The 15,256-nt window shown below is 39.2% G+C and overlaps 1 protein-coding gene across 1 annotated transcript in view; it reads left to right on the forward strand.

Moving 5' to 3' along the window:
- The window catches only part of PRKD1 (protein kinase D1), a 288,114-nt gene extending 273,089 nt beyond the window's left edge, over positions 1–15,025 (forward strand). Inside the window, exons 17-18 of the mRNA XM_046653872.1 lie at positions 13,132–13,217; positions 14,046–15,025. Coding sequence (XP_046509828.1) covers positions 13,132–13,217; positions 14,046–14,264 — 305 coding nt within the window. The 3' untranslated portion in view covers positions 14,265–15,025. The remainder of the gene's footprint in view (positions 1–13,131; positions 13,218–14,045) is intronic.
- Positions 15,026–15,256: the final 231 nt, after the last annotated feature.

The following is a 15,256-nucleotide window of genomic DNA, read 5'->3' on the forward strand; positions in this document are numbered from 1 at the left end:
ATTTTTTAATTTTGGCGTGCCCACAGTTAATCAGAGGAGCTAGTTAAAAATGGAGATTCCCAGGTTCCATCCACGTAAACTGCCATCCTACGCTGAGAATAGAAGCCCATGGATCACAATTTCAAAAACGGTGCTCGAGAGCCCTAGTCCCCTGAGAACTGCGACAGCTGACAGTGCTCTAAAAAAATTCTAAGTTTCTAATATTCAAATTTAGATAAATTATAAAGTTCCTCTCTCATTCCTAACATCATTTTGCATCCACATCATCTCCTTTATCAAATATTTAATATCAGGACATGTAATTTGTTCGAAATGTCAAATGTATTTCAGTATAGATTGCCATGAATATAGTAAGAATAGAAAAAGAAACACAAGCTTCTTTTGTCAAGAAGAAAAACATATGTAAACTCCAGGAAATACAAAAGTTGTATAATAAAGAAGCAACTAACATGTGTGTCATCATTTTGAGCAATTAGAGAAATGTAGGAAAAGAGTATCCTTTTAACACCTGAAAATTCTCTTTTGAGTGGGCAAAGGTTTACAACTTTGAGGTTATAGGTTATAGGCAATAGGGAATATGTGTTATAATCCTTTAGCTCATCAGTTTATAATAGTTGTATATAAATTATTCCACATATTGCTTGTTAATTTTAAATTTTATATAACCTTCAGACCAAGCATGTCTGACCTCATTATAATTATGCAAAAGAATGTAAATAATGAAACTTCTCCAGCACTGGGGAGGGGGAGGACAGAGAAGAGGTGAAGAGAGCTGTAAGAGGGGGCCAGCCCCATGGCCGAGTGGTTAAGTTTGTGTGGTCTGCCTCGGTGGCCCAGGGTTCACCAGTTTGGATCCAAAGCGTGGACCTACTCACCGTTCATCAAGCCATGCTGTGGCAGCAGCCCACATAGAAGAACCAGAATGACCTACAACTAGGATGTATAACTACGTACTGGAGCTTTGGGGAGAAAAAAAATAAAGACAGACTGGCAACAAATGTTAGCTCAGGGCCAATCTTCCAAAAAAAGAGAGAGAGCTGTAAGAGCCCTTAAATGGGGTTCTGCCTAGGTGAATGGACTGAGTTAATATAAGTTTACGTTTATGATTTAATGCATGATTTAATCGTGAGTTAATACTTTTTTTTTTTTTTAAAGATTTTATTTTTTCCTTTTTTCTCCCCAAAGCCCCCCAGTACATAGTTGTATATTCTTCGTTGTGGGTCCTTCTAGTTGTGGCATGTGGGATGCCGCCTCAGCGTGGTTTGATGAGCAGTGCCATGTCCGCACCCAGGATTCGAACCAACGAAACACTGGGCCGCCTGCAGCGGAGCGCGCGAACTTAACCACTCAGCCACGGGGCCAGCCCCGTGAGTTAATACTTTTGAATAAATGTTACATATATGTACATGTAACACATTGTGTGCCAGGCACTGTTCTAAATTACAAAAGTGGCCAGTACCTTAACCTAATGTAACTAAATTAATTGGGGAAAAGAGGAGGACAGTAAGGCAGAGAAAATTGAAATGAAATGGTTCATTGTCCTTAATGGAAGGGAATCTGTTTTGTTTTGTAAGCTGGTTCTTCTCAAACTGTGATAAAAGACCAGTCTTATTTTATTTTAATTTCCAAACATAAGGACCAGTATTTTGTAAAATATAATAAGAATGTGACAGCAATGTCAAATTCCTGTAAAAGTTTCTGAAGACTTCATCTCACTTTCTATACTTAGCTCATCAGAGACCAATAAACAGTTCAGAGTGAGAATGATTCACGGCCCACATTTTGAGTAGCACTGATTTAAAGGTCATCAGAAGAGATTTTTTTAAATAGTTAAAAGAGAGCGGATCTCTGGGGAGCAGGTCTAATAATGAGGTGTGAGGTTTCTATTTTTCATTCCGAACTCTTCTCACTGATAGAGTTAGATCTTTTGCCAGGTGCATATGACATTTCATAAAAAATAATAAAAATGAATGAAAGTACCTGGAGGCAAAGAAGTTTCCATAAATATATGGAGTACAACCTTTTGTATAAGTATAGTTCTTCCATGCCTGGTCTAAAAGTTGTCTAAAATTTTAAATATACAAACAATATATATAATATTTTATGTATGAGTGTTATTCACCGAAGAGCTAGAAGGTTGTCTTTCCTTTTCTATAATGCCAGTCCTTGCGTCGTGGCTGAGAAGATAAACAAGATGTAATTTTCAGTCTCTAAACCCATCTATGCCCCCACAAAGGAGAATTTTCAAGTGCAAAAGTCAAATCCTCTTTTCCTACATTCCTTCAGTTGCTCAAAATAACACACATCTTAAATTATTATTCTTTATATATGACTTTATTATACTGCTTTTATTTTCCCAAGAGTTTATTCTTAGTGGAAGAAAAGAAGCGACATAGGTACCGAGTGACGTGGATCGTATAGCTGGTAAATTGAGATATAACTTGCTTCCGTGCAAGTCGTCTTACTGGGAGAATGACGCCAGACTTGCAGCGAAAGGAAAGCATTCGTTAGAGGAAAAGAGCATTGCCATCATCAGATCGAATTGATGTGTTCAATTAGAGACACACGGTAAATTTGAGGAAGGTTAGTAATAGACCATGAAGATCACCAGAGAAATGACTATTTTCTTCCTTCTGAGTTTTGATATTCCTTTATGTGCCATTAGGGAGGCAAGCAGGCAGTAATCAACACAGAGGCAACCTCTCGGAAATTGTCTCACAACGAGCCCCTGCCCCCCCGCAGACACAGATCATTTTCTGTGTTCACAGGTGAAGTCTGGAGAAGCACCTAATCTCAGGTCACCTGCTGGGTTGTTACTGCTCAGCTTCAGAGTCACATGGTTAGTTGGTATTAGCAAGAATTAAGATCAGACACGAAAACTTGAGATACCATATATAAAAAGAAAAAGAAGGAAATGCCCTTGCATTAATCCTATCACTTGTCTTTAGTTCAGAATAATCAAATCGTGATGGTGCACTGGGAAACAGGTTTTTTCCACTTGTGTGTTCTGACAGCCTCAGTGATGGTGTTTCTGCCTCTTGCTTTCCCCGATAAGCACAGCTATAGTTTCTTCTTCTAGTTGGTCTCAATCCTCTGCTAACATTTATGTACAGTGTAGAATATATGGCATCTCCGGGCACAGAACAGCTATCCTAACATACCAGTAAATTCATCAAAGCGTCTAAATTTTATTTTAAAAGGAATCTTTGCCATTCAACGTGGTAAATTCAAATAAAATTGGTCACAAGTGTGTTTTCTCCCTCAGAAATTGGAGATGAAAAATACAGCCGCTACAAACACAAAGCAAAGCTAAATAAAAGCCTAGCACCAATGCCACATGGTATGTTTTCAGAATCCCACAGTGTTCCAGAACGCTAAACACTTAAGTTGGAAGTAGCACTTTGCCATCAAAAGGAACCAGCTGTAGGTCCCTCTTTCACTACGTATTGTTCAAAACAAAAAATAACCCCATTGAAAATAAGCCTCGCATAGATGAGACCCAGAAGTCCAATGGTATGAGGAACAAAAGAAAGACAATTGTCATTTTAATAATTAAACTGTGTTTGTAACAGTTTATGAGACTTGCAGATCCAGCAAGCCTGCTGAATATTAATGAAGAGATTATTTGTCAACATATTAGCACGATTGTCAGCCATAACCGCAAGGAGGAGAGCGAGCGGACTAGCCAGTGAACTGCTGAAAAGGCTTGACTACGTGCTGGGAAATTCCATTCCTCCTGATAAACTAAAGTGAATTAAGTGGGTCAGAACTTCCACTGGGCTTTAACATTTTAAACAATCTCTACTTGAAATTCTTAAATTACTTCCGTTTAATTTTTTTTTAAATACGCATTTTGTTCAGTAACTTTAAAATTATGAACCAAAGGCATATAACGATTTTAAAAATCTACCAGTAGAGTGAATTTTTAAATATATGTGTATATGTGTATTTATACATGTATATTTCAAAATTCAAATGAAGTCATATCTGAAAAGATGTCCCACTGGGAAAGGAATGATTTATTTTGATAGCAAGTAAAATAGAATTAATAGAATTTTCTCTAATAAATGATAACTTGTAGAGACAAATAGCTTAGAAGAAGTTTTACTAAGAATGTTGGCATTATAAGCGCTCAAAAATTGCCTGTTTATTTGCCCCCAAAACTGAAATATTCCTATATATTCTAACAATAAAATTAATTTCATTTCTAAACGTATATATCATATTTGACTTGAAATATGAATATATGAATATATGTGAAGTACATTCATATGGATATATGAATACATATCCGAATATTGTGGAGGCGGGTAGCGGAAGAGCAAAGGTTAAATATTCTGTGAATTTGCTTTCTTCCACAGTGACAACACAGAATAATATTTCAAAATACAGGATGTTAAAAGTCTTATCTAGGGGCCAGCCTGTTGGTGTAGTGGTTAAGTTCATGTGCTCCACTTTAGTGGCCTGGGGTTCATGGGTTCGGATCCTGGGTGCAGACCTACACACTGATCATCAACCCGTGCTGTGGCAGCATCCCACCTACAAAATAGAGGAAGACTGGCATGGATGTTAGCTCACCAACAGTCTTCCTCAAGCAAAAAGAGGAAGATTGGCAACAGATGTTAGCTCAGGGCCAATCTTCCTCACCAAAAAAAAAAAAAAATAAAAATAAAAAAATCTTATCTAACTCCTAGTCTGCTCCACAGTACCAATCCAGTGAGCAGTTATCCAGAATATTTTTAAATTGCTCCAGTGTTGAAAAATATACAATTTCATGAGGAGCCCTGCTTTTTTCTTAATTTGACATTTGGACAATGAGCAAAAATGTCTGTGTGTTTATACCCAATAGTAGAACAAGCCCACTCCTTTTTCCAAATAAAGGCTCGTCTCAGAGATTTGAAAGCAGCCATCATGGCACCCCTGACCCTTCCCTTCTCCTGAGCGATCAGTTTTTCCCTCAGCCTCCTGTTCACTCTGGTCCAAACACTCTCCTCTTTGTTTATGTTCTTTTGAAATCAAATCCCAAAACTGTTCTAACTGAAAGTTCAGTGAGTCTGGTTAAGAGTAAAGCCACCACTTCCCTCGTTATAAAGAAAACATTTTTTTAGCATGGCATAAAATAACAGTTGATTTGGGGCCCATAAGTAGACTCATGTTAAGTTTGCTGTGGATGCAGAAGCCTGAGTTCTTCCTCATCATGTTGTTGACGAGGCAGGTTTTCCAATTCTACGCTTGGACCTTTTTTGGGGGGTGGAGAGGTGGGACCTAACTGACGGACTAGTTTCATTTGTCCCTGTTAAATGCTGTCCTGCCAGTGTGGCCCCTAGCTCTAGACTGTAGTTATTTTGGAACTTGTTTGTGTCGTCCAACTTGTTTGCTCTTCCTGCCGGCGTCCTCTGAGCGGAAGCTGTCCTGAAGCCCGTCTCTGTCTTCCTTCCAGACTACTGACCAAAATGGGGCTGAGGACCGGGAGCGTTCTCTTTGTTGACGTGCATCTAGCCAGGGTCTTTGGGGCAATATGAAACCAGTTATTGACTACTTTCAGTGTTCTCATACCTCTAGCCCATTGCTGTTCAAAATGTGGTCTGAGGCACCACTTGGGAGCCATTAAAATACAGACTCTCAGGTCCCACCCCAGAATCAGGACCCTACGGAATCAGAATCTTCAGTTTACGATCCTGGGATTATTCACGTGCATGTAAAAGTCTGCACTGCTTGGCATAGCCATCCTCACCCCTGGCTGCACTCAGTAGCAACACCTGAGGCGCTTCTGAAACAACCACCACCTGGAGGCCCCTCCCCTAAAGATGTCCCCTTGACCTTTGGCTTGAGTATCAGCGTTTATAAAAACCTGGGAAACAAAAAACCTCACCCAAGGATTTTAATGTGCAATGAAAACAAAACAAAAATTCCACCCTGAACATCATTAGAATAATATAAATATATTTTGATTTCTGCTTTAAATTTTGAATGAGTTTGGCATCCGTTTGGGGGTTGCTGTGTGCGGTGTTTAAACAATTCATAATTTCTAAGATTGTGTTTCTAGTCTTCAAGAGGAAAGGAAATTGGATGTAGAGCAAAGAAGTAACCATTGATAGAATAACCTTCTACAGAGGAAAGACCTGGAAAAGCAAAGGCACCGACTTGAGTCTCTAAAGGTCTTGCACTTCTTTTGGACCACGGGACTCGACTCAGGAAGGAGTGAGACGATGGTTTCCAGAGGCCTTGTTTGCAGCCTCTGAGAGGAGCAGCCCAGTTAGTGTTGCCGGGCAACAGCTTGCTGGGTTGAGAGCTGGAATGTGAAGGGTTGCAAAAGGATTTTTAAAATAAATACACAACTTACCATCAGCATGAAGCCAACCAAAGGGAGAAGTACTGAGCACTACGCTGTGGCAGGCAGTGAGGCAGAAGGGAAAGGGGAAAAAGAAAACACGACCTTGAAGGCAAGAAGCTCAGTGGTTGCAGGTGATGGCACCATCACTAGAATGATAGTTCTGATCGGATTTCTAATTTGAAAATTTGTACCTGAATAATTTGTGGGTGCATAGAAGACAGTGTGGAAAAAATAAAAGTGAAAAGTACTGTGTCTGAACAAAACAGCTCAGCTTCAGGGTTTCACAGGTCATTTCTCTTCTGCAAAATAACCATTGTAAAATAAATATGATCCGTATTGCAGACAGTCTTAGCATTATTCTGATTTTCTGACAGAAGTCACTGGTCCTGTGATCTGTTACATTTTGTAGAGTTGTGATGTCCTACCATCCAGGAATATTTTTAGCCAACGTATACAAACCATATGCACATAATGTGGATATTAAAATTTAGAGCTGAGAAAATGGCCATTTAAATTTCTAATTAATATATTCAATCTACCAAGTGCTATTTAGCAAGCATTTTTGTAATGCATTAAATGATGCATTTTATTTTAAATATTTATGAAACGTATGTGCAAAAATGAATACACAATCTGTGTGACCTTAAAGGAGCTAAAATCCAGTGTGGGGAGAGGAGGGAGACGGGCATGTCATGAAATAGTAAAAGATGGCAAGTGGAAGATGACAAAGGTGTGACCTGAGGAACCTATTACGGATTTAAATATGTCCAGTTCCATTTTTTGTAGGATTTTCTCCAAGATTTGGATGTCATTAGTTTAGCCATAAGCAATGGCACGTGCACACATCCCTTCTGCAGACACAGGACCTGTCGTGTCCATACACGTGGTGTCTGCTTTGAAATGGAGAATGGCTGCCGTATAGTTTCCACCATTTCAAAGATAATGCTGAATTTTGATACCAGAAGAAAATGGAATCCGTACAGTTGCCACTCTGATGGAATGTTTCTTTTCATGTTAAAACTAAAACCCGTCAGCACCTGCATGTACCATTGAATTTTGTTTTGGGGCAGATATTCTTGTGCACCTGGCAAGCAGCCTCCACGGAACTGCGGCTATTTTAACATCTGCTGAAACTCCCATTCTGGTAAAATAGAACGTTTGATAAAATTTTGTCTTCACTTTCCCAACATTTTAGTTTCTCAACTGATGGGGCAACAAGAGAGAGTGCTGTGCAGGAAGTTAGCGGGAAAGTAACTGTGTTAGCCAAGAATTTATTGTAGCAAAAAAGAAACGGTAGACTTCATAAAACCGATTTTCTTTTTTTTAGTTTATAGGAACCGTGAGTGTGAATTCGTGGCCGGAGACATTTTAGAAAGCAGAAGTCTTTGCTTATGAGGGGATAGAAGATTCTTTGAAACTAAGAATTTGAACCATACAATTGTTTAAAAATTTCCACTAAGAAAGGAAAAGGAACGACTTCCCCATTGCCCTAACGTGGCTGTGCAAGGTGTTCAGAGAGCTTGGGTTTGAAATAACTTACTAATAATATGGAAGGCAGGGACTGAGCTCAAGGATGAACAAAAGAACAGAACTCTCAGAATAATGTTAGAAAGGCTCCCTCACAGAAGAAATGGGCAGTACAATCAGAAAATAGTCCCACCATTCTCTGAAAAAGTTGGCATCATATTTACTGCAAAGAGAAGGAGGAACTAACCACCGCCTGTCTTGCTCCTGATTTCTTCAGGGAGAGAGAGGGAACAAAATCTTCAAACTAGGGGAATGAGGGGAGGAAGGTGTGAAACAACAACTATAACCTGAGAGAATAGAGGGTTCTGCCTTCCTGCACAGCTTTGGCCCTAGCCCAATGCCAGCTGTTGAAAATGGCATGTGCTTATTGCCTGAAACCACGGAGCGACCAGCACTGTGTTGCAATTAACCTCACCTCCTGAAAGGCAGCTGTTTGGATATATACTTTTGGTATATCTATGGAAGGAGGTACAGGGTACCAGGAATTTCTGAGGTGTTCTTACTGCCCCAGAGATCTGTTTCTCATGGGGCTCCAGATTCCTCATGGGCTCCAGGGAACCTGGAGTTTCTGCATTTTTCTACCCTTCTTCCTTGGGCATAAGCAGCCTATTTTGCTGCTGTGCCCGCATGCCGCCGTTCCTTCTGACTCTCCGCTGCTGCAGTCCTCTTCCTTAATTCCTGTTTCCCACAGCCAGACCATGTCGCCTTTCTCCTTTGCTTTGTTTATATCTGTTTTGTATCTATCTCTCCCTCCCCGCGGCCAGCAGGCCCAAAGGCGTGCCCTACCACATTCCCTCTAGATCAGAATTCTGAGTCTAAATTTGAGCTTTGGAACTGGAGTTGAGATCTCATTTGGACTTTTTTTCCTGCCTAGTGTCTCTCTCTTTCGGACTGATGTGGCTACTCCAGTTTTGCTAGTCTTTTTTCTCCTTTGCTGCTGATTTCCCCCTTCTCTTAGTTTGGATCCTGTATGCTTGGTGCATTACCCATAGCAGTCTTTGCTGGGAGTATTGCTATCAAAAGAGGACACTCATTGGCAGTTCTAAAATATGACAAATGTTCAGAACTGGACATACTGCATATTGAAGGTGCTAACAGAGGTGCTCTTAGAGCCATTGTAAGTTATTTTGAATAAATCGTGGATAAAATGAGAGACATACCTGGATACTTAAGACAGACCAGTGTGCTCTGAATTTCTAAATTCAGGGGGAAAGAATGGATTCTGAAACCACTCAACAAGAAGCTTAACATTTATCCTTGACAAAATCCTGGAATGAATGACTGAATGGGTAGTTTACAAACATTTAGAAAACAAATCCTGGTACTTAGAAGGAAATGACTAAAAATCAATATTAATCTGCTTAGAATCGATTACTCCAGAATAATTGCATTTTTTAAAAATAGGATTGGCAGATTGGTAGAATGAGTAATACCAAGGATTGATGTGTCTTAACTATAATAAAACATTTGAAAAAATCTCCCACAGTAGCCTTTGGAGAAAATGGTAACATGTGGACTGAACAGGATACTCCTGGGACGAAACGTTGCTTATTTACCAGCCTGCCCGAAGAGTAATTAATGGGCGTGGCACTTGGGGGTGTGATCTATGACAGATCTTCAAGCCCTGTGTTAAAGCCTTATCCTGAAAAAAGTTCCTAATAATTTGATTAAGACATAGCAGATAGCCTTATTCAGTTTGGAAGGAGTAGAAAGCCAAGAGGATTAGTCCCTATAATAGGAGGGGAGCACTGACATTCAGAATGGTCTTGGCTGAAATATTGAGCTAAAGTCAAAAGATGTATTTATCTCCCTGTTACATTTAGGTACATAATATATATATATCTCCGTGGATAAAAGTGCAGTGGAAACATAAGTAAGAAGAATTTAATGTTCATGATTGGAAAAAATTTAAAGTTTAATTAATTTTGACATTATTATCAGTTAGTAATAATGAGTCAGTGGTATGATCTGGCTGCTGTATGCCACCGGGTTTAAGAGCGTGGGCTTTGGAGCCGGTCCCCCTGGGTTTCGACTTCAGCTAGGAGGTGTCTGACTTTGAGCAATTTACATGACCTTTTGAAGCTTCCGCTTTTCCTTTTATATAAAATGGAGATTATTAAAAAATAGTTATTAAAAAATAACTATTTTTTAAAAAGGAAATTCCTCAGTCCTAGGCTGTAGAAATAATGTCTGTGTGTACTAATCAAGTTGGCAGTTAATTATGAGGAGCATTCTGGTCAATAATGAACAAGGACATTGGAAAACAGCTCATGAACATTAAAAGAAAGGTGCACAGGAAGACTGAGGAGTGTGAAGGAACTGTAGAGGGTGAGGTTAAAGCAAATCACCATCCCCAAGACTTGAAGAGTGGCCATATAGAGTCGAGTCAAGTTCTCCATTGCATCATTACATAAATAGGATTAATGTGGGTAAGATATAAAAAGACAACTTTGGGCACAATATAAGAGAAAAGAATTCTTGTCGCTAGTATCGTGCAACACAATTGACATGAAATAGATCGGACCACTGGGGATAGTCACTAGTACCCTAGCTGGTTATATTTCAGAAGTGCTGAAGAAACCATTTTTTTCTTTGAGTGGGATAAAGGTCAAAGATTCAAAATGGTGCATTTGGTCATTATGTGTGTGTGTGTGTGTGTGTGTGTGTGTGTGTGTGTGTGTGTGTGTGCGCGCGCACGTTCATGCACCTGTTTTGACTTTGTAAGTAGATTGGGAGCTTTTCAGGCCCACGGCTTTATCATTGACTTATTTATTTCCTGAGTAATTGCTAAGAGTAATTCCTTTGGGAATATTTGGTGAATGAACAGATCAATGAATGATTGATACATACATGTGAGGAACATGGCCAACAAAGAGAACTTTGTGAAAAATAAAAACACTTTAGAATCTCTTTTAAAAATGAGTTTAATGAAAGGCATTTTGGATGGTACAGTTAATGCTGGATTCTATGAGACTTGATTAATAAAAAGGATGTTTTAAGAGGCCCAGAAACAATGACAAGTAGAATGGAGCTCTCAAACACTGATGATGGGCCTATTTTCTCAGTAAGAACAGCTTCCCAACATTTAACTACAGGTTCCAACATTTAATAGTTAATTATTTCTGTTTTCTGCTACCAGGAGCCACAAAATATATTTATAAACACACAAATACTCACACACACATATTTATGCACACACACATACCCCCTCTAATTCCCTCTTTATATCCTAAACTGTTTTCTCTTGGAGGTACTTGTCATTATCTTGCTGTGCTTACTCAGGGCCCCTGGGTCCTGTGGCTATAGTCAGACTTGTGATTGTATGCTGCATTCAGCAGAACAATTTTTTCATCTTCACATATTCCAGTCCCTTCAGACCCTTCTAGTTTCTCCTCTGGCAGTACTTCCCTCCCCATTAGGCATGTGGTTCACTGCTGGGGCCCATTTGGGCACAAACCAGACCTTTTGTTGAGTTACTGTACTCCTACCTTCCTAATTATAGAATTCAAAGCAGAATGAGTGAATTAATACCATGTATTTATTCCCTGCAGTGTCTGGGGAAACGTAATGCTGCGGCATGCTTACAGTAGCACATAAGCTCTCCCTTCACCCCTTGTCCTCCATTTTTGCTGTGTGACTTCACAGCAGCGAGAATGGAAGGTGCACTTTACTCACCAGTGAGTAAATCATGTGAATGGATGTTTTACAGCACATGCCCAATACACAGTTCACGGAGAGAACTATACTTTCAAAAGCTCTCTGAGAACACATGCTTGGAATTTGAAATGGTGCTAAGTACTGTGTTTCCTGGGGTATCCTAGCTAAAGCAAGGTGGGTAGACAGAGACAGCTCTTAACTGTGTGCCACTGCGTTTGCTTTCTCCAGTCAAAGAATTCTTAGGTGTTTGACTCCACAGCCCTTCCATGCAGGCAAATACTTGGAATATCAGTATGAGAGAGAGACAATTCTAGATTATCAAAAGACTGTAGAAATCATTTCTCTTTACCTGATAATGAGAAAGATTCTGATGCATTCTGATCTTTGTTCCAGGTGACCTCTGGATTCCTGTGACAGTCTGTATTTTCAGGTCCCTACAGGCTGACATAGACCAAACAATAGAGTCAAAGCCACCTGATTCGGGACTTGCTGGTTGCAGAAGTTAGGGAGTTAATTCACATTTTTTCTTTATCAGCTACTTACTTGATTAACATTTTTGGTAGAAAGATCCATCTCTCAGGAACCATAATGACCAGGGTAGGTTAAGTGTGAGGATTAACTCTCTGGTGAAATGCAAATGCTTCCATTAGTTTGGCAGATTTCACTAAGCTCTTTTTGGGAAGAAAACGCTAAGATGAAAGAAAGAAATATGGGAAGTTATAAGAATGAGTGGGAAGTGTAAGGTATTGAATTTAACGAATAATGAACTGTTAATTGTATAGGCCGAAAATATAATTTTCAGAAAGGTGAGTGTCACATTGTATTCTGGGTGACTAAGATGCTTTGTAGACTAGATAACTAGAAGAATCACTTTTTCTTCCTAAGTGATGCTCCACAGGAGTCCCAATCAGAGGCAGCGTACTAGGCTGGAAGAAATGTGGTTCTAACCTCATAGAGTAATTCTTGTTAGACCAGTTTCTTTCCTGTCTTCCCCTAGAAAACAATGATGAAGGCTGATATAATTCCAATTCACTGATTATTTTTACAAAGTGAAAGAGACAAAAGTGTTTTCCTGGTGGGCCATTGGTTTTTAGGCTCCAAGTTTATCATGAGTCATGGCCCATGTTATACTTTATTGTTTTCCTTTTAAATCTGGTGTCCAGATGTCTGTCTGTCATTTAATTCAAGACGATGAAGCCCATATGTGTATTCAAACTTTGAACACGTTTTATAACAAAATTAGTAAATGCTTTCTCTTGAATAGTAGTTTTATCCTGCCATTAGTGCAGGACATATTAAAATGATGTATATTTAAACAAAACTCCTACTTTAGAAAAATGTTTTAAAGACTAGACTAAGAAATTCACATCGTGCTCACAAAATATTCATACTCCTTCCTCCATAATTATTTCCAATTTCATTTTTTAGCATCCAAAATAAAATGAAGGGCAAGATTTTAGAATTCTCAAGAGGAATTTTTTTCAGGTTCTACCGCCTGTTATCACTTTGCTGCATTTAACTGTGTAAATAGCAGATGTGAAATCAACTGTAAAGGAATTATACATCTGTTCTAGATTTATCTATTTTTACCAATAATTAAATTTTTTTTTCAGCCATTGATCTTATCAATAACTTGCTGCAAGTAAAAATGAGAAAGCGCTATAGTGTGGATAAGACATTGAGTCACCCTTGGCTCCAGGTAAAAATCAACCACTGGATATTTTCTCTGTCGGATGAGCTTCTAAATATTTATGAGTTTGATATTATATGTAAAAATCTTTTGTCATATTTTAAAACGTGTAATTCTAATATCAATTTGTTTGCCAGGATGCATGCAACTCCTTAGGATTTAATAGGATTTAATAACAGTTTAGTGTTTCTAAACCTCTCTTTACCAGGAAAATTTAACAGTGGAGAAACACACCACCAACACACACTCACCCCCAAACCAAAAACGAAAAACAGAAAAACTAAGGGTCGTAACAAAACTTCGAGGACCAGATTTCAAAAGCATCTGTATGAGTAATCCTGATAAACATCCAAGTAGATGCCATCTGGTCACGCACTTTTCTCATTTGGAAGCCATATTCTTAAATCCTAGGCTAATATTCATGGAACAAATGCATGGCAAATAGAAAGTATATGCATAAGTTTGTTTTCTCTTAAATATTTGTTATTTTCACATTGAACTTAAAGTTTAGAAAAAATGATACTCTGAAATACTGAAGGATTATTTGTAGGCATTAAATTTTAAAGGAATACCATTCCTAATTGCTTGAATGCAAGCATTCACTGCCCACCCTTTGAGGCACGATATCATATAAATACTATGCATTTGCAAAGTTTAGGCAGTAGAATGGCTTTGGTGCTGATCCTGTCACTTCAGGGTGCCTGATGAGAGATTCAGCGCTGTTAGAGTAGAAGAAAAAAGGGGTAACTCCTGGGTGGGGGAATTGCGAACATAGGAAACAGTGTTTTAATGAGTTTCAATCATCTCTGTGGTAATGTTTTGGAATTTCTTCCTCAGGATTATCAGACCTGGTTAGACTTACGAGAGCTGGAATGCAAAATCGGGGAACGCTACATCACCCATGAAAGCGATGACTTGCGGTGGGAGCAGTATGCAGGCGAGCAAGGGCTGCAGTACCCTGCGCACCTGATCAACCCAGGTGCTCGCCACAGTGACAGTCCCGAGACTGAAGAAACAGAGATGAAAGCCCTCAGCGAGCGTGTCAGCATCCTCTGAGTTCCATCCCTCTAATCTGTCAAAACACTGTGGAATTAATAAATACATACGGTCAGGTTTAACATTTGCCTTGCAGAACTGCCATTATTTTCTGTCAGATGAGAACAAAGCTGTTAAACTGTTAGCACTGTTGATGTCTCCGAGTTGCCAAGACAAATCAACAGAAGCATTTGTATTTTGTGTGACCAACTGTGTTGTATTAACAAAAGTTCCCTGAAACACTAAACTTGTTATTGTGAATGATTCATGTTATATTCAATGCATTAAACCTGTCTCCACGGTGCCTTTGCAAATTGGCATTTTTCTTACTGGAGCCTCGATTTGGTGAGAGTCTACAGAACCTGTCCATGAAATAGTTCTGTTCTGTGTGTCCCATCAGTGTTGTCATTATAAGCAAACTCTTGAAGAGTAGATTATTGCCAGTGTTCTATGAACAACTCCAAAACTCATGTGGAAAAAATGAATGATGGGGGATGGGCGATGGATATATAGTCCTAAGACACAAATGCATGGAAGAGTTGTACTGTATAGTTTCAAATCCTTTGCCTGCCTGGTGTGCCTCGGTGTATTTAAACTCAAGTCCATGGACCTAGGCGCGCCTACTACTCTTAAGCCTAAATGCCTTAGAAATGTAAACTGTCGGATATAACGTATATTTTCCCGTTTCTTACAATAACCTGCTGTACTATGGAAAAGCAGCAGCTAAGCAACCTTTTGCCTTTGTGTATTTTTCAATAATAACAAATAAATATTCTTGTCAAGATATGTGTCCATCCGACTGGATTATTTTCATCTGTAATCTGCACTGGCATGTTCAAGCCCATCAGGAACAGAGGGATCTGCTCAAAAGGCAGAGAAAGTCGTCTGCTCTAGAATTTAGCTTTGTCTACTCTGAAGCCATAAAAGTATGTTTCCAAGTGCAGTGGGGCCTTTCTGTCTTGCATGTCCTCTAGTTTCCAACAGAAAGGAGAGCTTTCAAGGGAAAAAATGAC

Source organism: Equus quagga, chromosome 2, assembly GCF_021613505.1.
Source record: "Equus quagga isolate Etosha38 chromosome 2, UCLA_HA_Equagga_1.0, whole genome shotgun sequence".
Classification (NCBI taxonomy): Eukaryota; Metazoa; Chordata; class Mammalia; order Perissodactyla; family Equidae; genus Equus; species Equus quagga.